Below are 22853 nucleotides of genomic sequence, written 5' to 3' on the forward strand. Positions count from 1 at the left end.
GAAAACTCACTGTGAACTCAAGGTGAACAAGACATGCACGATATTCAAGAGGAGGGCCTCCCCACTCGCGCCCATACTCCCATTCTGCCAGTCCAACATGGTGAGTGTCCCCTGACACAGGAATAAGAGAGTTGACTGCGAGACATCAGTACAACAAAGGTTCCTGCAGCAGTTCAAAAACCAGTCGGGCATGCTGGCGCAGTCCACTGAACAGAGAAGCAAACTACTAATCTGGAAGAACATAACACAGCTAACATGTTATAAAGCTTCGAAAACTTTTCAGATATTTCAAAATGTAAATGCAAAATTCCCTTTCCCCCGAAACATCCTAGGAAAAATAACTGAACCTAAAGACGAAAAGCCACAAGTGCTGAAATTATTATATCAAAGGGGGGAAAAAATTCAATCTAAATACATGAACCATTTTGCTGGTTTGAATGGACCAGCAGAGCAAAACATATTACTACCTGCAGGTGGATGAGCTTAATGCTTTTAAGTGGTGATTTTAGAAATCAAATTGTTAAATTTTATCCAGTGATACCTTGTGCGATCTCACAGAAGAGTATACAACTATTTTGCGAACAGTCAAGTAAATAGCTAAAAGAAATTTCTAGATAATATAGTAAGAAAGAAAAAAACCTGCTAGTACTGAATATAAGAATTATAGCCCAATTATCAACTATACTTTGCATCTGACAAATACACTGAAAAATCGATCCTAACATACTTCCCATCTAAAGTGTAATATTTGGGGGACGACTGGATGGCATGGTCAGTTGGGAATCTGACTCCTGGTTTCAGATCAGGTCATGATCTCAAGGTCATGGGATCCAGCGCTGAGCCCACATGGGATTCTCCCCCTCTCCCTCTGCTCCTCGTGCTTGTGCTCACTCTCTTGCTCTCTCTCTCTCAAATAAGTAAGTCTTTTATAAATGAATAAATAAATAAAAACAAAGTCAACATTTTGGTTATTCTTTTCTTTAGTAGGCTCCACACACGGAGCCCAACACAGGGCTTGAACTCACGACCCCAAGACCAAGACCTGAGCTGAAATCAAGAGTTTGACACTTATCTGACTGAGCCACCCAGGTACCCCTGGGTTATTCTTTTTTTTTTAAGATTCTTTTATTTGAGAGAGAGAGAGAGTGAGTGAGAGCACGAGAGGGGAGAAGGTCAGAGGGAGAAGCAGACTCCCATGGAGCTGGGAGCCCGATGCGGGACTTGATCCCAGGACTCCAGGATCATGACCTGAGCCAAAGGCAGTTGCTTTTTTTTTTTTTTTTTTTTTTTAAAGATTTTATTTATTTATTTGACAGGGAGAAATCACAAGTAGACGGAGAGGCAGGCAGAGAGAGAGAGAGAGGGAAGCAGGCTCCCCACTGAGCAGAGAGCCCGATGCGAGACTCGATCCCAGGACCCTGAGATCATGACCTGAGCCGAAGGCAGCGGCTTAACCCACTGAGCCACCCAGGTGCCCCCAAAGGCAGTTGCTTAACCAACAGAGCTACCCAGGTGCCTGGCCCCCTGGGTTATTCTTAATAAAAAGGACATATTTATCAAAAAGTAATGACTCTATGTATCTATACATTAACTCCTGCATACTTTCAACATTATAAGTATCTCTCGTAATACTGAGAGATGGAGCCGAACAAACAGCACTAGAAACAAACTAGGATATACCGAAAATAATGTTGATGGTGATTATCTTTGTGATATGGATTAATAGGTGACTGCTATTGTCTTCTTTCTGCTTTTTCTGCATTTTTGGACTGTCTCTTACTATAAGAGAAAATGATCACCAGAAAGATTCTGATTATGCAGAAAGAAATTTTTAATTCACTTCTTTTAGGGGACGCCTGGGTGGCTCAGTTGGTTGGACGACTGCCTTCGGCTCAGGGCGTGATCCTGGAGTCCCGGGATCGAGTCCCACATCAGGCTCCCAGCTCCATGGGGAGTCTGCTTCGCTCTCTGACCTTCTCCTCGCTCATTCTGTCTCTCACTGTCTCTCTCTCTCAAATAAATAAATAAATAAAATCTAAAAATATTTTTAAAACATGTGTCTAATTATCCATCAAATACAATTCTATAAAGGATACGCACTCACCAAATCAGGAATCTTTTCAGGTGGATGAAACATAGCCTTAATAAAAAGAATAACAGCTAATCCAGACGTACTCTGAATTGTCTGTAAGAGGTCATCTATTTGGCAAAAAAGTAGACAGCATGTATTAAATGACAATGGATGTTTTGGTCCAGTGGAAAAAGTACATGGTGCAGGGTCAGATAATCCTAGATGCAATTTCTAGCACAATCCCAGGTCAAATAGACCTTGAGTAAGTTATTTAACCTCCTAGGGACCCAGCTTTCTCTTCTGTAAAATGAGAAACTATAACTTCTGACAATTAATTATAAGGTTTAAATGCATAACTAACATAAGGTTTTTATGTCCAGCACATAAATGCTTAATCAATGTGATTCTCTCTCCTCCAACTCCCACTCTCTCTTCCTCTCCCTGAAGCATATCTAGCAGCAATACCATTTGTCTCCACTGCACTGATGCCTTGAATCCCAACCCCCACATATATTACTTTTTCTTAACGTGGTTTCAGGGCTGTGTAAAGTGCCTGCATCAGTGCTAATTGCAAACTCCGCCGTCACTGGCACTATACCCAATGCAACCAATTTTGGCCAGCTGTCTTCTCCCTGTTTCCTATCAGCCTCTGGTTTGTGAGAAAGTTTACCAAATTTGGTAAATTATTCAACCTGGGTTAAGAATCATAAATGCCTACCATGAACTACCTCATAAATACCCATTTTGCCCTTTATTCCTGCTATCAGAACTGTGACTTTGACTGGAGTATCCATGTCCTCAGCCAAAGGAAGGACACTTGCTGCTTCTATCTTCCTCACAACTCAAGGTAGACATGAGGGTTCAGGCCACTGGGATGTAAGCAAGTACCTGGGTACTTCTGTTTTTCCTGATTAAAGGCAAAGATGCAATTGGCCTTCCTTCCTGCCTTATACACAGACATAATGTCTGGAGCTGCAGCAGTCAAATGGCAACCATGAGGCAACAAACGTGGCAGTGAAAGCCAACATGCTGAAGACAGCAAAGCAGAAAGGCAGAAATGTTTGGGTCCTAGACTGCATACAGCGTTCAGGATCACCTGCCTCCGAACTTCCTATGATGTGGAAATGAGGGGAGGGACATCTGCTAACGTCCCCGAAATTTAGTTTTCTGTTACCTGCAGCCGAACACCTGACTGACAGGTGAAGCTTTAAAACCCTGGGGAGGGACGCCTGGCTGACTCAGTGGGTTAAGCCTCTGCCTTCGGCCCAGGTCATGATCTCAGGGTCCTGGGACTGAGCCCCACGTCAGGCTCTCTGCTCAGCAAGGAGCCTGCTTCCCCATCTCTCTATGCCTGCCTCTCTGCCTATTTGTGATCTCTTTCTCTCTGTCAAATAAACAAATAAATAAATCTTTAAACAAAAAAAAATTTAAAACCCTGGGGAAGAACGGCACTGGAGAGACCCTACCAACTGCTCAGAAAAGAGGCTGCCTTGTATTGAAATCAGATCTTCCCTGCATTTCACCAGGCTTTTTTTTTTTTTTTTTAAGAATAACAAAGTCCACTTCTAAAAAGCAAATGTTCTCTGAAAATATGTCTGTAAATTGCATCTCAAAGTAACTTTCCTTTCAATAACTGAGATCCTAGCCAAAATAAATAAATTAATTAATTTAAAAAGACTATCTGGACAAGACAGCTAGCACTTTCACTAGTTACCAGGATTCAAAACATACAAACAGTGAGATACTATGTTTTCTCCCATTAGTCTAGCAAAACCAGAGTCAGTTACTGCTCTTTACAAACAAAAACTCTAAACTGACCCCAATAATTTTTTAATAAGTTAGTATGCATGCATGCATGATCATACAGAATGTGAGGTCAAGGGTAAAAAGGTAATTAACTTTTTGTAAATACTTTATGTGTTACGTATCATTTTTTTTGTTAATTTTTTTTTTTTTAAAGATTGTATTTATTGTCAGAGAGAGTGCACAAGCAGGCAGAATGGCAGGGAGAGAGAGAAGCAGGCTCCCTGCTGAGCAAAGAGCCCAATGTGGGACTTGATCCCAGAATTCTGGGATCATGACCTGAGCAGAAGGCAGTGGCTTAACCAACTGAGCCACCCAGATGTCCCTAATCTTGTATTATCTTGTAACACACTGATATAGGAAAACACCCAAAACAAGTGTATAGCTTAATGAATTATTTGAAGGTAAACAATCTTGTACCCAGTGTTGAAGGTGAGAAATCAAACTCAGGCACCCAGCGCAGAAGGCTCCTCCACGTGCCTCATCCCAGCCACACCCCCTTCTCTCACCCTGAGTAAGGATTATCATGACTTCCAAAGTAATGGCTTCCTGATTTTCAAATGGTTTTATTCATCAAATGTGAATCCCTAGACACTGCAGTTTAGGCCTGTCCATTTTTTTAAAAATCTGATATATCTTTTAAGTGCCTTTTAATCTCCAGGTGCCCTCTCTACCCTTCATTTCGTTACAATTTCTCTGTTCAAGAGCTCTGGTCTTTGATCTGCAGTTTCCCCACAATCTGGATGTGGGGTCGCCTCATCCTAATGCACTTCAACACACTCTTCTGTCTTTTGTAATTCCTGTAAATGGGCAAGTGATCTAGAGATCAGTCTCAAGTTCAGTCACTCTGGGAAGAGTATGGGTGGTAAAAGCAAGCCTCTAAGGGAGACATGTTGTCTGGCTGTTCTGTAAAGTTAGCAGTTGCCGATGCTTACTGCCTGCATCCATTCCTCGGGTTACAAAATAGTGATATTCTACCATTTCATTTTATTTTGTTATTTGAAATACTTTTACAAGAGAGACTTCCTCTCATTAACTATTTGGCTTCCCAGTAACACAGTTTATATGGATAGAAGCAACATACGAGAGACATAAGGGGGCACGATGACCACCCCCAACAAGGACTACCATCATCATTTCAAGAGAAATGTATGGGTTATGTTCTCCTTTCCAGATCGTCCACTCAGATTTGGAAATCTCTTCTTATCAAGAATTTCTTTTGTCATTTAAAGTCTGTGGCTTTTCAACACTAAGGCTGTTAGGTTTTCTTCTTCGCAATATATACACACACATTTAGAAAAGTCCTTCAACATTATCCCTTGCAGAACGGGTACATTTGAAAGAAAAAGCATTAAAACCTCATAATCTGGGCCGTTTCCCCATTTTAAGGGGCTGGAAGAGAGGTTCTACAACTCGACTAAGTATCAAACATTTCATATCATTATTAGCACAAGCTGAATGACACTCAATTATAATCATCATTTTCATGGTTTTACACTTACCATCACTTAAAAACTTGGCGAAAATACTCAGCAATCCACACATACTTTGCCATATAGGAGAAGTAGAAGTCTTCAAATGAATTCTCTGTAAGTCTTGTATTTTCTGCACTAACATCACTGAAACTCTAGTGCCTACCAACAAGTCATTCATCAGTTGTGTTTGAACTATATGATTTCCAGCAAATTTTCTATAATGAAGGAAAGACATTATTACAAAAGAAAAGTCACATAAAAATGCCCCCATTTTTATCCCTCTGAAAGAGAAATATTCCTCAATCAAAGGGCCAAAATTCGTTTTAGATTATACTAGACATTTATGACTCTCTCCTCCACTCACATAAACATTCCAATTATGAGGACATATACTGTAAACTTTCAACATTCTTACCTCAACATTTTCCTCCTCCTTAGCTAATGACTAATCTTCTCTTTTTTTACAGTAAAAATAACAGAGCAAGAATGAATGCCACAATCTTTTTTTTTTTTTTAAGATTTTATTTATTTATTTATTTATTTGTCAGAGAGAGAGAGAGCACATAAGCAAGGGAAGTGGCAGAAGGAGAAGCAAGCTCCCCACTGAGCAGGGAGCCCGATGAGGGACTCAATCCCAGGGCCCTGGGATCATGACCTGACTTGAAGACAGACACTTAACCAACTGAGCCACCCAGGGGTTCCAAGAATGCCACAATTTCTAAACTTGAACACTCCCCCTCAACCTTGATACACTTTCTTCACTTGACTTCCAAGACACCAGGCTCTCCTCCATTTTCTCCTACTTCACCATTGCTCCTTCCTAGACACCTTAGCTAACTTATCCTCTTCTCCCTAACCTCTTTACAGCTCTCCACAACTCAGTATTTACTCTCCCTCTTTGGTTCAGCTACTTTGTTCCCTTGATGTGATCACATCTAGCTCATAAACTTTAAATTATGATCTACATGCTGATGATTCCCAAATTTGTATCTCCAGCCTGAATCTCTCTTGCTAATCCCAGACTTGCATATGCAACTTCTTATCGATATCTGCACTTGGATGTCTAACAGACATATTAAACTACATGAACTCATCTTCAACTCCAAACCTGCTCTACCTGCTGTGATCTCTACCCTACAAAAACTTGGTCATCATCCTTGACTTCTCTCTTTCCTACCCCATCTCTAAGAAAATCCTGTTGGTCCTACCTTCAAAATACACACAGAATTAGACCACCTTCACTGCCACTCCTGGCCTAAGTCAGTCATTCTCATCTCATCTCTTCCCTGGGATTATTGCCATGGCCTCCTAACTGGTCTCCCAGCTTCTATCCTTGCCACCCCTTTCAGTCTATTCTCAACACAGCAGAAAATAGGAAAACTGGCTACTGGCTACAACTGGCTTACCTCTAGAGAAGGTAAAACAACATGCACATATAAGCCAGGAACACCATATTGCAAACAAGAGAATTAGGTAACTATATGAACAATGAATGCCAAATGCCACAGCCAATCTTTCTTCACTCCCTCAGCAGCCAGAATATTAAGCCAATGGTTTGATTCCATGAAGACTCTGTTATCCATGCAAAAAGACCTAGTGATATTGATATCAGAGATTTCCCAAAGCAATAGCCTAGCTAAATTAGCCTATAATAACACCTGCAATCAAACCCACCCATATGCACAGATTCAAATCAACTCTCAGTACCCCATCCTTAAATATGGGCACTTGGCCAAAAATCACCAGATTTCTGATGAGAACATCTAGCAAAGTGAAAGCATCAAACAGAAAAAAAGCAACTTCGAAGAAACAAGACTATATAAAGATAAGAAACTATTAAAAAAACTATCATTAATATCCTCAGAAAGATAACAAGATATTTCATTCATAAAACAAGAACAGAATGCTATTAGAAAGGAACACTTGGGGAGGAAGAAGCTCATTCTCATATTCTCCTGAGAATTTATTTGATTGGTTAAATTAAATATCAAACTTCTGAAAGATAAATTTCAATAATCAGGACTCATATTAACAGAGAGGGATGGAATGAAGCACATTCTGGAATACTTTTTTAAATTTCCCTTGTACAAAGAAAATACACAACTACAAATGTACATACACATAGACGCAAAAGCATGTGAACACATAATACTCGCCTATTTTCTTCTGAGATTTCAATTAAACTCTTCTGCAGAAAATGGAGCACTGAAACAAAAAGAATACATAATGACAAAGCAGAACCTAAAACTGTAAAGTGTCATGTCAGTATAAGAAAATATTTTAAGTTAGTGTTACCTATAGTAATATCATGTTATAGAGGTAGAAACTTAAAAGGAAGGGGCATGATGTACTCTAGTAATCTGCAAGACTCTGCCCTTGCCAAGAAAGAGAAAAGAACCAGTTCCAAAATGACTCATACAAGCAGTTGCCCCCTCAAAATAAAATAAAATAACAGGACCTACCATTTTGAAGAAGATTATTAACTCCTGTTCTACCTGTGGGGATAAAAAAAATCAACACTGGTAAGGAGCTGCAGGGCCAAAATCGAATGTCATTTAAAAACAATGATGTAATGATAGAAAAAATACTACACAAGAGCTGGCTTACCCAAGTCAAAGTTCTCCATACAGGAAGATATATTATCAATTACTTTCCTGTAAGAGTATAGATCAGTAGTATTCAATTCTTCCTGAAGACGAGAAGTAAAACTTTGTACAGCCTCAGTTAGGAAAAATTCAGGTAGGCCATTTAGTGAGCTAGAAAAAGAACTGAGTATTAAATATTTCATAACTATGTAGCAAGTGGATATACAGAGTGGGGAGGAAATCATAGAAATGAAGGAATACTGAACTACACCTTCAAAATAAGGTAGAAAATTTTAACTTCATGCCACAATCACTAGAACGCCTTGCTTCCATCTCATTTCCCTCCTCAAAAGAGTAGCCAGAGTGATACTATAAAAACACCATGTTAGTCCTCTGCCTAAAATCATCCAACAATGTCCCTCTCAAATTAGTTGCCATAGTGGTGACAATGACTTACAAAACTACACACTCTAATGCCACCATTATCTCTCCAGCCTCATGTTAATCCATGTTCACTTAGCTCTAACTACATAGCCTTCCTTGTTGCAAAGATATACCAAAGCCTTTGCTCTTGCTATTTCCTCCACCTAACATGTTTCCCTCAAATAGACCCAATAATCATTCCCTCATCCCTTGCAGGTCAATCTCAAGTATCACCTTAACAATGACATTTGAGCCAAGACATCTGAAGTGACCTCCATATTTTAAATTGTAACCTTCACCCCAGCATTAGTATTCCCATTCCCCCTTGATGCTTTATTTTTCTCCATAGCATTCATTTCATCTAATCCTATATATTTTGATTATTTATTTTGATTATTTATTTTCAATCTTGTTCTTAGAACATAACTTCCAGGGGTGCCATGGTCAAGCTTCCAACTCTTGATTTCAGCTCAGGTCATGATCTCAGGGTCAAGGGATCGAGCCCAGCACTGGGCTCCTGGCTCAGCAGGAAGTCTACTTGAGATTCTCTCTCCCTCTCCCTCTGCCCCTTCTTCCCCAAATGTTCACTCTCTCTCTCTAAAATAAATAAATCTTGGGGTGCCTGGGTGGCTCAATGGATTAAGCCTTTGCCTTCAGCTCACGTCATGATCTCAGGGTCCTGGGCTCGAGCCCTGCATTGGGCTTTTTGCTCAGTGGGGAGCCTGCTTCCCCCTCGCCCTCTGCCTGCCCCTCTGCCTACTTGTGATCTCTCTCTCTCTCTGTCAAATAAATAAAATCTTTTTTTTTAAATCTTTAAAATAAATAAATCTTTTTAAAAAAAGTATCTAACCTCTATTCTAAAATGTTTTATTCATTATAACCTCAATGCCTGGAATACTTACTTGACATATAGTAGACAAGCAAAAAAATTTACTTAATAGATAAATTCAATTTAGTGTCAATTTTACTTCAATTAATCTATATCAAAACCAGTAGGCACTTTTTTAAAAATATGACTGAACAGTTCTAAAGCTCTTCTGGAAGAGAAAGAATTTAGAAATAGGAATAGTCTGAAGAAGTCGTCCCCGGAGGGTGACTTGTTCCAGCATATAATCAAACTACCTCATCAAACTATAGTAAATTAAAGTATGATGTTGGTGAGTAAACAAACAGACACAAGTCTAAAATCAAATCTGTGTTTATACAGGAACACAAAACATAATAAAATGGCATTCCAGATACATGGGAAAGATGGACTATTCAAAAGTTTGCGAATAAGTGGGTCCCCATTATCGAAAACTAAATTGGATCTCTAACTTACACTCCACTCAAAGTTTAATTCCAGATGAAGTATTTTAATTAAGACAAGCAAGTAATTTTATATGATCTTATAGTAGAGAAAGCATACATTAAGGAAGGCATGAAACTCAGAAATCTATTCAAAGAAAAATATTAGTGGGTTTGATTACCAAGAAAAATATTCTAATTTTTGTAAGGCAGATACACCATAAAGAAAGTTTAAAGATACGTAATAAAACAAAGGAATATCTAGTACATAATCTAGATAGAGATCTCATACCCAAGTCCTTCTTCTTTTTTTTTTTTAAAGATTTTATTTATTTATTTGACAGACAGAGATCACAAGTAGGCAGAGAGTGAGAGGGAGAGAAGAAGCAGTCTCCCTGCTGAGCAGAGAGCCCGACGCAGGGCTCGATCCCAGGACCCTGGGATCATGACCTGAGCCGAAGGCAGAGGCTTTAACCCACTGAGCCACCCAGGCACCCCCCAAGCCCTTCTTTAGTGGCAAAACCCACCTCCCACTACAGAAGCCAAAGGTGTGAGAGTCTTGCTTCCCAGCCATTCTTACAACTAGAAGGTGGGTATATGACCCAATCTTGACAACAGAAAGTGAGAGGAAGTCTCCTGGAACCTTCTGCAAAATGTTTTTCTCTCCAATAAAAAAAAGGAAAAAAGGAAATTTCCTTTTTTCATTTGTGGATGCTGACATGTCTATATAAAGTGGCTACAACTCCTACAGCTCCTTGTAATTCTGAGGGAAGATATGGCCAAAAAATGGGAGAAAAATGGAAAACATCAAGATCTTTGATGACACTGTTGACTACTTCCCCAAAACCCTAGAACTCGCCAGTATCTGATCATTTCCTTTATTTTTTTTTCCTTTAAGATTTTTTTTTTTTTTTTTTTAATTTGAGAGAGAGAGAGTGAGAGAGACTGCATGAGCCAGGGGGCAGAAGGACAGGGAGAAGCAGTCGCCCCACTGAGAAGGGAGCCTGATTCGGGACTTGATCCCAGGACCCTGGGATCATGACCTGAACCAAAGGCAGATGCTTAACTAACTGAGTCACCCAGGCACCCCTGACCATTTGCTTTTTGACCATTAAATAAATTTACTTACATAAAAAGAAAAGACATTCTAACAAGGAAACATATAAAAGACATATAATCACAAATAGTCAAACTCCACATATTAAAAAATGTTCAATCTCACTAGTAATCTTACTGAAAAGTAAAAAAAAGTATTTTTTTTTTTTTATCTGTTAGATTTTAAATGGTTTAAAGATTGGTTACCCAGTGTTAGAAAGATATGAAGATACTGGCACTCTCATTCACTGTTAATAGGAGTATAAACTGGAATACCTTTGGGGGAGTACAGGTTAGCAACGTTTTTGGTAAAGAAATTCCATTTACAGGAATTTATCTCAGGTAAATACACAGAACACTTATATACATAATTAAGAATATCACTGTATCACTGTTGGAATAATGAAAACAAAACAAACTAAATATCAATGGAAAGTGATTTCATAATATGTAACTCAGTACATAAAAATTTTGGTATATCCATATTACAGAAATTTTAGCTGTAAGAAAATAGAAGGACTTGGGGTGTCTGAGTGGCTCGGTTGTTAAGCGTCTGCTTTTGGCTCAGGTCATGATCCCAGGGTCCTAAGATCAAGCCCTGCATTGGGCTCCTTGCTCTGTGGGAAGCCTGCTTCTCCCTCTCCCATACCCCCTGCTTGTGTTCCCTCTCTCGCTGTGTCTCTCTGTCAAATAAATAAAATCTTGAAAGAAAGAAAGAGAGAGAATAAGGACCTTTGGTGGGAGCATAAAATAGTGCAGACACTATGAAAAACAATACGGAGGTTCCTCAGAAAATTAAAAATATAATCACCATATGATCCAGTAATCCCACCTTTGGGTAAATATCCAAAAGAACTGAAAGCAGGATTTCAAAGAGATATTTAAATACCCATGTTCATAGACGCATTGTTCATAATAGCCAAGAGAAGGAAGCAACCCAGATGTCTATCAGCAGATGAATGAATGAATACCATGTGGTACATATGGATGATGGAATATAATTCAGCCTTAGGAAGGACAAAAATCCTGCCACATGCTACCACGAGGATGAACCTTGAGAAAATTATGCTAAGTAAAATAAGCCAATCAAAAAAAAAAGACAAATACAAATATTCCACTCATATGAGGTAAATAAAATAATCAAATTCATAAAAACAGGAAGTAGAATTGTGGTAGGGGTTAGGGGGAGAAGGAAATGGGGATTTACTGTTTAATGTATATAGTTTCAATTTTGCAAGATGAAAAACTACTCTGTGGAGATCCACTGCACAACAATGTAAATATACTTACCACTCAAAAATGGTTAAGATGGCTAATTTTATGTTGTGTGTTTTTTCACACAATTAAAAAAAGAATACAGACTATGCTGACTTGAAACTATCTCTAAAACATTCTTTAGTGAAAAAACAAGCTACAGAACACACACAAGAAAAGGTCTAAAGAGATAGATACCAAAATGTTAACTGATGACCTTTATTAAAAAAGGTAAGATAAGCAGGAAGAGTGAAACAGAAGGCTCATTTCTTATTTCTTTCACTCCTACATTGCTTGATGTCTTTACATCAAGCATATATTCTTGTATTACCTGTGTAATTACAAATATGTTTAAACTAAGAACAAATGGTAAAAACAGAGCAAAAAGAAATAGCAAGATGACAGATTAAACTTAACCAAGAATTGCATTAACATAAATGGACTAAATTAGGAGTCAGCAAACTATATCCCATAGCCTATTTTATTAAAGCCTATGACCTAAAAGCCAGTCTACATTTTTAAAAAGTTGTCATAAGTAAACAAAGCAGAGACCATATAAAAGAAATTGTTAGTGACGTACTGCAGTTCAGTTTTACCAAACCAGGAGAATTTTAAGTACTGTTTACTTTTGGTCAAACTGAACATTTATAATGCTTAACTTCCTTTCCTTTTCCTCCTTACCTTGCCAAAACTTTCTTCAAGGGATTCTTTACATTCAAAGAAAGATAAATGCCGGCTAAAATTTCCAAACAACTTCGAATAGTGGGATCACATGCGCCATTTTTATCTGCCTTCTCCAGTAAAGGCACAATCTACAATCCAAAAAATTCAAAGGCATAGTAATTTTTTCTATTATCAAGTATATATAGCAAAGTAATAGAGTTTCAAATACTCTTTGAAGTCTCAATTATGGCATGTAATGTTTTCTACAATGCACTGTTAAAGGATACCGATTTAAACACCTATTTTAGTATTTTTTAACCTTTTTAACCCATATCCCCAACTCCTAGTTTACCCTCCAGACCTACCTCTATTAAGAATTAGACTTGTTAATGGCTTAAGGTATAGGAATTCTAGAGCTCTATTGAAAAACCAGTAATATATTTAATTGCTTTCCAAAAAAATTAAGCAAGTTCAAATGGTAAATCCTAACACAGAAATACTGGTTAGGACAGTCTTTACATTTTAAATTAACTTCTTAATGTGTCTGCTAAAGAGTTTTAAGGTTTCAAATTACTAGAAATAATTTTTTTAAATTTCTCTTCACAAGAAAGGTATGCACAAAAAAAAAGAAAAAAGAAAAAAAAAAAAAGGTATGCACAGTTGTCTCACTGTCCTATCCTTTTACAGCTCCAATGGTGGTGGAGGCCTGAGTATGGCTTCTACCAACACTCTGAATAAAACGAGATGATACAACAAACAGAAAAGAAAAAAAAAAAAAACACTATTCCTTAATGATACATTTATATTAAATAATTGGAAGCCAAAAGCTGTCAGTTAATTTTAGAAGTCCATATCAGCATGATATTCTTTAAGATGTATCCATGAATATCAATGCAGTCTTACCTGTTTAACATAATGGATTTGTGACACTCCATCCGTGAGCTGTACACAATGTAACAGCAAAGAAGCTAGATTCTTTCCTTCCACATCAGCCAAAGCTAGAAAACACACACAAAAAAATTTCTTTAAGGATTTAACAGTGTAGGGGCGCCTGGGTGGCTCAGTGGGTTAGGCCACTGCCTTCGGCTCAGGTCATGATCTCAGGGTCCTGGGATCGAGTCCCGCATCGGGCTCTCTGCTCAGCAGGGAGCCTGCTTTCTCCTCTCTCTCTCTCTGCCTGCCTCTATGCCTACTTGTGATCTCTCTCTGTCAAATAAATAAAATAAAAATCTTTAAAAAAAAAAAAAAAAAGGATTTAACAGTGTATGCATATGAGTTTGCCTTTGTTATGCATTATCAAAAATCTAAGTACTTATAAACCAAAAAAAAAAAGCAGACAGAGCTTAGTCTGGAGACAAAATTTTGGGAAACCATTTTACATGTAAAACTGAATGCAAAGAACATGGAAAAAGTACATAGCAAGAGTTTGAATGTCATGTGATAGTGAGTCTCAGAGACAGGAATACTCTATAACCCAGAAAAGAGGCAAACAAATTAGGGATGCCTGGGTGGCTCAGTGGGTTAAAGCCTCTGCCTTTGAAGTGGGTCATGATCTCAGGGTCCTCGGATCGAGCCCAGCCATGGGCTCTCCGCTCAGCAGGGAGCCTGCTTCCTCCTCTCTCTGTGCCTCTCTCTGCCTATTTGTGATCTCTGTCTATCAAATAAATAAAATCTTTAAAAAAACACACACACAAAAAACAAATTAAGTCAAAAATCACTTACATCTCAAAGTTTCAAGGTCTTGATGGCAAATGGTCAGTGCAGTTACTTGCATTTCTTTCTTCTTTTTTACACCCATTTTAAACAGAATAGCAGTCGCTGCAAAAAAGAAGAGTTTAAAGCATTGTCTAATTCAGGATTTCTGAACCTCGGCACTAGTGGCATTTGGGGCCAGATAATTTTTTGCTACGCAGTGCTGTTCTGTGCATTGTAGGATGTTTAACAGGTTCCTGGCCTCTACCCATTAGATGCCAGTAGCATCCCCTTTCCCGCAAGTTATGCCAACCAAAAAATACCTCCAGACATTGCCAATTATCTCCTGGAGAGCAAAGTGACCTCAGGTGGAGAACCACTGGTCAAAGAATTTCTGCTTCATAAAAGAAAAACATTTTTTTCAACAAGAGTTTATTATTGTCTAAAGTTATTCTTACCTTTTATGGCCCAGTCTTTGTATTTTAAAATACAACCAACCTTCTTTTTAGTAATAACAATAACAAACCAGCATCTTTTTTCCAAAAGTAAACTGGGCCCAACTAACCTCAGTGTCTTTCCACTTAACCAAGGGTGTTTGTCCTGGAGAAAAGAGGACAGGACAAGTGCTACAGAGCAGCTGCAGTTGTTGGAGGACCGTCAGAAAAAGAGGAGATGTATTCTATCCTGCTACAGAATGAGGAAAAGTCAGTGCAAGTTTCAGTGAGGCAGATCCCAGCCCAATACAAAGGAAGAACTCTCTGGTCCAACTGTGGAATGGACTTCCTTGTAAACAGAGAATTGTCCCAACCCTGAAAATACCCCAGCAGAAGCTGAATGATCCCTTTGCATCTGGACTCCTGGAACAGACCCACAACTGGTCTCCTCTCCTCTCCCTTGTTTTTGAGGAGTCCCCTCTTTTCACCATCATCAGAGCAATCTTTTTAAAACTTTAATCAAATCTAATTACTCTCCTGCTTAAAACTTTCCTAGGGCTTCCAGTTACACTTAGAATAAAATCCAACTTGAGACCCTGGCCCTCAAGGCCACAGATAATCTGGTCCTGCCTTCCTCTGCATTTTCATCACAAATCAATCTTCTCTTCACCATCGAAGCCACTTTGCCCTTCTTCATACCTCTGCCAGTTAATGCTTGTTCCACGAGATGTTTGCAAGATCTTTTCCCCATCTTTCAAGTTTCTTTTCAAACAACACCTCCTATGAGAAGCCATCCATGACCACTCTACCCGTCTAAAATGCCACAGATCATTTCCATTACTTTACTTCCTTCATAGTACTACTAGTACCTAAAATTGCAATAACTCGTTTATTTGTATATTGTCTGTCTCCCCTAGTAATAAACTCCACGAAGGAAGCAACTTCAATCTGTTTTATCCACTGTTTTAATTCTCAATTCTTAAAACAGTACCTGGCATATAATGAGTGCTTAATAAATATTTGGTGAATAAACAAATGAATAAGTTAACAAACATTGTCAGAGATGTATACTTTCAACAGCAGAAAAGTGCACTACCTGGTATGTATATTCCGTACCTAAGTGACAAGCTAGTCCTGACACTGAAGAAACCTATGGCCTATCTGAAAAGTACGAAATCGATACAGCGATGGCATGTGAAAAAAACACTTAACAGAAAATGATAATAAAAATGGACACAGATAATGGCAAGACAAGGTAAAAATGTGAAAAGTGACATGACTAGATCTAGGGTAATTACTGGGGATCATTTCCTAGGAAAGTAACCAACACACAAACTTAAGAAGGGATAGGGACATAACTAGGGAGACTATTCTCTGGTGAATGGCGAGTAAGTTTACAGCAGGGTTTGATCGTGGAACCCTCAAGACTATATAAAAATTGGTTCGGTGCTTATGCGTGCTCAACGGAGGCCTAAACGTTTGTCTTGATGAACTGGGTCTCCTCAGTTGGGTGAAACCCCGTGCCCACCCTACAACACTACTCCAGCGTCCAGAAGATAGGACAGCAAGATGTACTGCTAAGTCCCACCGGCTGCTTCCCTTTTGACCGCTGCTTCACTGCCATCTACACCTTTCTGACTGACTCCCACAAACAATCTCTAGGTAATTTTCGAACCACGTGGAATTCGGAGAGCGACAGGTGACCCCCCCCCCAAAACAAAAACACACTGCTGAAAGTGCTGTCTCCATGGAGACCTAAGCGACCGGAAATCGGTAAAGCCACCGCCAAATTCTCGCGATAGGAAAGGACGAGAATTGGTGCGAATCACCCGGCTGCCCTAGCAAAGTGACGGAGCCAAGCCGTGGAGAGTCGCGCGCGCGCTACCACGCGTCTGGCAGACAGGACGCCTGGGAGCCAAACCTCGTGCCCGTGAGCGTCTAAGAAGAGTCGCAGCCGTCTAGACGAGTACAGGAGCTGGTCTAGTTCTGCGACGTCCCCGTGGCTCGCAACGTGGTCTGTTGACTACCGGGTCGGAGCGATGGGAGGGAAGCAAGGGGACCGGGTACAGGAGTCATCGCGAGAACTGAGTGACTGCGCTCTTCCAATAAGGAGTTCGGAGCGGTGGTGATGTCATCGGGAGCGGGTGTTAGTGAGTGGGTTTGGGTCGGTTCCGACTTTAAAGTGTGAGCAGCTTGGAAGTTTACCGGCTTCTTTCGCTTTAGGGCAGTCTAGACCTGGAGTACGGGGGAGCCCCTGTGGCTCAATCCAGATATTCCGCCCTTCTCCCACGCATTTTACCCAGCGCGGAGAAGGAGAGAAAACTGCCTCCGGGCTGCGGGAACCAGCGACCGTAGAGCCTGCGAGGTGGGGTCGTTCGGGCCTTAGGCAGAAGCCACTCTTGAGAATTGAACTAAAATGAGAAGGGTCGAAACAAACTGACGTATCCCCGAGTGTGTTTGTTGGTTCAGCAAATAGTTCCTGAGCACTAACTGTCCGGGGATTGCCAGCCTGGAAAGTTCCACCCTATTTGGAATATATATTTTACGCAGAAAATTAAAATCATCAGATGATTCGTTCACGTAGAAATAAATAACTAGGTCCAGACACTACGCTAGGAGCTGGGACAGAGGGTGGGGGTGGGGGTGGTAAGATCCGGACACAGAGGCGGATGCTCTCCAAGTTGGCCGGTGTGGCTGTAGCCACGTGAGTTAAGAGGGTAGGTTGTAGGGAACGGGACAAGGGGAGTTAAATGATGTAAAGCCCGATTCCCCATTGTAAGGACTTTTACTTTCAGTGAAAGAGGAATCTCTCAGTGAAATGGGAGTCGTTTTGAGCAGAAGAGTAACTGGGTTATCTACATAGAGTCATTGGTGGTACTACTTTGTACTGGAAGATGGACGGCCAGTGAGTGAGGAAGCTACTCTTGTAAACTAGGCTAGTGGCTAGACCAGGCTAAGACCAGGGTGGTAGCAATGCAAAGAAGGTGTGAGGCGTAGACAGATTCTGGATTGTGATCTGGATGTAAGCTAACGGTTTTTTTTCTGAAGGATAAGATGGGGGGTATGAAAAAAAAGGAGTCAAGATGGTCCCAAGATTTCTGGCTTGAGCAAGGGAGGAGGATGAAGTTACCGTTTATAGTGATGGGTCAAAAGTTTGGAGTGGATTAGAATGGGTTTAAAATTAAAACAGGCTGGGAGAAGAAATGGCAAGATCAAGTAGAAATAAATCTAGTACTTCCATTACACAGGGTGAAATAAATGGAGCGGTAACTATGGGAAGTAGAGGCAATGACGGTTTAGGTTTTAAAGATTCTAATATTAACATGTTTAGAGAAGATAGCCCATTGTTTTTGTAGCCACCTGGCACTACCAGCTTGAAACCACCTTAAATTCTCCGAGGTTTTCTAGAATACACCATGAGAATTTGGGCCATGAACTTTTTTTTTAAGTAGCTATTTATTTTATTTGTAAAAATGGATTCCAAAGGAATTTTTAAAGACTCCGTTATCCCTAGTATTACGGATTTTATGTGGACTACATAAAATCATGAAAAATAATATATCCATGTTTTGTTTTGTGTAGTTTAGCTTTGGAAATACATACCTGTTTGTAGCAGCATTTTCCCCTCAATTAGGGAATGGATATTTTTTTAATGCTTATTTAATGACATATTTTCACACATAGTGATTTTTTAAAATCTTGGACATTTGAATAATTGAAATCTGATTTCTAAAAACCACAAACAAAGGCCTTAATTGCATACTTATTTAATAATTGTTCATAAAAGTCTCTATACAAGCCATAATTCATACTGACCCAAGCTAAGTTTCTCCTATAAGTATTGCTTTGCATAAATGAAAAGCATAATAGTCTGTCAGTTTTATAGGTCCATTACCTCCTAAAAAAATACAGTTTGTGGTAATCTGCCAGCTGTACATGATGATTTACATAATTAAAGAATCCCTCATAAAAAGCCTTATTGCATAGTTTCGTGTCTAAAATGAAGTCCAAAAGCATCTACTAGAGCTATGAACATGAACATTGTGTCATTTTTTAATATAAGATGAACTCTTGTTAATAAAATAATTTTTTTTCCCCAAGATTTGTTTTACTTACTTGAGAGAGAAAGCATGAACTGCAGTTAGAGGGAGAGGGAGAGCAAACTCCCCACTGAGTGGGAGCTCCATTTGGGGCTCAATCCCAGGACACCAAGATCACAACCTGAGCCGAAGGCAGATGCTTCAATGACTGAGCCACCCAGGTGCCCCTAAATTTGTTATTTGTTAGTATATTTATCCCTCAGTCAATGAAAGAAAGCAAAGTTCTTCTGTTATTTGTCTTGGTGCATCATAAATTACCCCCAAAACTAATGTCTTAAAATACTACATTTTCCCTCTCACAGTTTCTATGGGTCAGAAATTTAGCCATGTATGTAGCTCAGTACTTCTGGCTAGGAGTCTTTCATGAGACTGCAGTCATTGGAAAATCTGGCTGGGGCAGGAAGAACCACTGACTTAGTCCAGCGGCTCTGGTTGTTGAAAGGAGGCCTCAATTCCTTCCATGTGGGCCTCTCCCAGACTGCTTAAACATTCTTACAGAATGGTGAGCCGATGACAATAAGGTAGAAGCTTCAATGGCTTTGATGGCCCAGCCACAGAAGTTACACACCCTTTCAACAACAAGCCACAAAGTTTAGCTCTATTCATTGTAAGAAGGACGACACAGAAGTGTGAATATCAGGAGGCCAATAGAATTGGGAGTGCCGTTTTGGAGGCTAGCTACCCCAGTATTGTAGCACATCTGCTGGGTGTTCCTCAATGATTAAAACATACTAACTAAGGAATCACAACTACAGAATGATTGATTTAAGAGTGGTTGAATGTGATTTCCGCAGTATATCTTAAAGGAGACATTAATGCTCATGTTTTCTTACAAAGTTGTTTGCCTTTAGTGACATACATTTTCACAGAAGATGCCACAGAATTTAAACATAAAGCTAGTTTTATTGGGAGGAAGGAAATTTTAGATGTTCTTCAAACTCTCTCTTTCTAAGCCAGTCTGATCCCTTCCCTACTTAAGAGTTAGTGGCTTGTCTTCTATTTGACACTCCTGTCTTCCTTCCCCATACACAGGGCTCCACCTTGAGTGACCTTCTTAATAGTCCCTGAAAGCACTGCCCTTTGATGTGCTGTCCTCTGCTCTATGCTGGGAGGGTCTTACATTCTTACATATTCCCACCTGAGAAACTTCAGCACACTTGAAGACCCTTCTCAAATGTCACCTCCTCTGTGAAACTTGGCAAGAAATCCCTTGTTCTGCCATACTTAGATTTTTGTCTCAGTTATAACATTACCATTTTGTCATTATTCGTATGCTTGTCAGTCTTCCTCCAAGTCCTTCCAAGACAGGGATCATCTTTAGATTCCCTAGTACCTAGCACAGTGCTGAGCATAAGTAGCTTGGCAAATATTTGTTGGGTTAGGGCAATGTTCATGGGCAGTGATGCTTACTTTACCACTATGTGGCAGCAAACTACAGAATTATTTCCTCCTTTGAATAAGGAGTTCAGCCAGGATGAATATTCACCAAATTGTACTCAGTGGTGTTTTCAGGAGTGGAATTATAGGAGGCCTTCATTTTCCATGGTATTTCTGCATTGTCTGAATAATAGCATGTTTTTTCCTGTGAAATATAGCATTCATAGAGAAAAGTACAGTAAGCGGTTATAAAGAAGTTTCTACTTCTTAACTTCCTATCCAAAAGTATGTTAGAATAACTTGTTAATATTCTATGAAACATAACATTCAAATAGAAGGTTATGAAAATTGCTCGGTATTGTGTTTATGTGTGTTTTGTTCAATATTATCCTAGCTCTGTGAAAAATGTTGGTATTTTGATAGGGTTTGCATTAAATCTGTAGATTGCTTTGGGTAGTATGGACATTTTAATAATTTTGGTTCTTCCAATCCATGAGCATAGAATACCTATTTATTTGTGTCCTCTTCAATTTCTTTCATCAGTGTTTTATTGTTTTTGGAGTATAGGTCTTTCCTTAGTTAAGTTTATTCCTACTATTTTATTATTTTTGGTGCAATTGTAGGGATTGTTTTCAGTGTTGTGTTTTTAAAATTCAGCATCATTGCTGCTTATACTTTTTACATCAAAAATTCAAATCTTTAGGGCGCTTGGGTGGCTCAGTGGGTTATGCTGCTGCCTTCGGCTCAGGTCGTGATCTCATGGTCCTGGGATCGAATCCCGCATTGGGCTCTCTGCCCAGCAGGGAGCTTGCTTCCCTCTCTCTCTCTGCCTGCCTCTCTGTCTACTTGTAATCTCTCTCTGTCAAGTAAATAAATATAAAGTCAAATCTTTAAAGAAAATTTAAGTAATTCAAAAATTAAGTAATAAGGAAAAATATTTATAAAATAATATGACCTGAAAATATTGGAACAGAGAATTACATATACATTATGTTTACAATTTCATAAAAATACAGATACGATGAAAAAGGGTTGGAAGAGAATGTGTTTGGAAAAGTAGTTTATCAGGCTATTTAGATTGAGTGAACATTTTTTTCTTCTTCAACTGTTTTTAATGTAACTCTGGGTTAATAAACTTTTGTTTTAGGGTCTGTTTTTGTAATCACCAAAAAGTTAACATTTTTTACTATTTGAATTATGTTACTGTCATTTTATTTTATTTTATTTTACTTTATTTGAGACAGAGAGGGAGGGAAAGAGAGCACTTGTGTCACGTGAGCCAAGAAGTGGGCTGAGAGAATGGAGCAGAAGGGGAAGGAGAGGGACGAGCAGACTCTGCTCTGAGTGTGGGGCCTGACATGGGGCTCATTCTCATAACCGTGAGGTTATAACCTGAGCCGAAATCAAGAGTCAGCTGCTTAACTGACTGAGCCACCCAGGTATCCCATAACTGTCATTTTAAAGAAAGGCAACAGTTGTGTAGGGCACAGATGGAAAAACATAAAAATTTTAAAATACGTAGCACCATCCTTGATTAAAATGCTTTTGAAAACAAATGTTTTTCATTTTTGTTTTAAAAAGCAATCTCAGGCACCTGGGTGGCTCAGTGGGTTAAGCCGCTGCCTTCGGCTCAGGTCATGATCCCAGAGTCCTGGGATGGAGACCCATATCGGGCTCTCTGCTCAGCAGGGAGCCTGCTTCCCCCCCCCACCCCCCGCCCCGCCTGCCTCTCTGCCTGCTTGTGATTTCTCTCTCTGTCAAATAAATAAATAAAATCTTTTAAAAAAAAAAGCAATCTCATTTCCCCGACATTACTCTGACACCCAAAACCAGACAATCATTTGGGAGCCCACATATGGACTTTATCTAGGAGGACAAATGAGGAAGTTTTGCATCACCCTGTCGGATGACAGTCCCAGTTCTCAGCCCTCCTCATGAAAGGGACTAGCAGATGCCTACCATCATTTCTTTGGGACATCTGAACAAACCTGGGACAGGAAGAGATGGAAAGCTTGATATAAACTTTACAGAATAGGTCTCTACTATACTGGGTACTACAAGGGGAGAAAAGAGTTTATAAAACATTGTTCTAATTTATTGGAATAGGAAAGATTGTGTTGAGTTTTTGATACCCATATTTATTAATATTATCCCAATTTCATGCTTTAGGCTTCTGAATGGATTATTCTTTTTCTAATATCTACACTGTTGCTTTCTAGGAGCTGCCATGATACTTTTCTTTTTCCCTGAGTTATAAGCAAGACACACCTGTGAGGGTTGCTAGCTAATCCAATATTGGTGATTTGGGTTTAATGCATATATTAGGGACAGAAGAACTCCAGTGACAGTAATACCAAATGGGCATGAGCAACCTCATTCTGGGCTCTTCACTCACAGCTGGCTCTCAGCAAGCACCTGCATATATAGGGAAGAGGGCCTGGCCACTGGGGTGAACAGTGTGCCAAGTGAATGATAGGCAGGGCTCCAGATCAGGAATCTAAGCTCATAAAGCAATAGCCCAGTGGAAGTAAAGACTGCTTCTCAGTAGACAGGCAAGGGAACCCAAAACTCACTCCAACAGCCAGGTAACAGTT

The 22853-nt window shown here is 39.5% G+C and overlaps 1 protein-coding gene across 6 annotated transcripts in view; it reads right to left on the reverse strand.

Annotated features, from left to right (window-relative positions):
* The window catches only part of THADA (THADA armadillo repeat containing), a 321965-nt gene extending 304938 nt beyond the window's left edge, over window positions 1–17027 (reverse strand). For 5 of the 6 annotated variants that reach the window (XM_044263604.1, XM_044263603.1, XM_044263602.1 and 2 more), the window contains exons 1-11: window positions 16704–17027; window positions 14914–15035; window positions 14379–14474; window positions 13560–13654; window positions 12675–12805; window positions 7957–8105; window positions 7812–7844; window positions 7506–7554; window positions 5377–5564; window positions 2105–2199; window positions 11–231 (exon numbers count right to left, since the gene is read on the reverse strand). In XM_044263604.1, the coding sequence (XP_044119539.1) occupies window positions 11–231; window positions 2105–2199; window positions 5377–5564; window positions 7506–7554; window positions 7812–7844; window positions 7957–8105; window positions 12675–12805; window positions 13560–13654; window positions 14379–14454 (1037 nt within the window). In that variant the 5' untranslated portion in view covers window positions 14455–14474; window positions 14914–15035; window positions 16704–17027. The remainder of the gene's footprint in view (window positions 1–10; window positions 232–2104; window positions 2200–5376; window positions 5565–7505; window positions 7555–7811; window positions 7845–7956; window positions 8106–12674; window positions 12806–13559; window positions 13655–14378; window positions 14475–14913; window positions 15036–16703) is intronic. The other variant, XM_044263601.1, reaches the window with a different exon arrangement.
* Between the last annotated feature and the right edge of the window lie 5826 nt (window positions 17028–22853).

Source organism: Neovison vison, chromosome 8 (genome assembly GCF_020171115.1).
Source record: "Neovison vison isolate M4711 chromosome 8, ASM_NN_V1, whole genome shotgun sequence".
Taxonomy (NCBI): Eukaryota; Metazoa; Chordata; class Mammalia; order Carnivora; family Mustelidae; genus Neogale; species Neogale vison.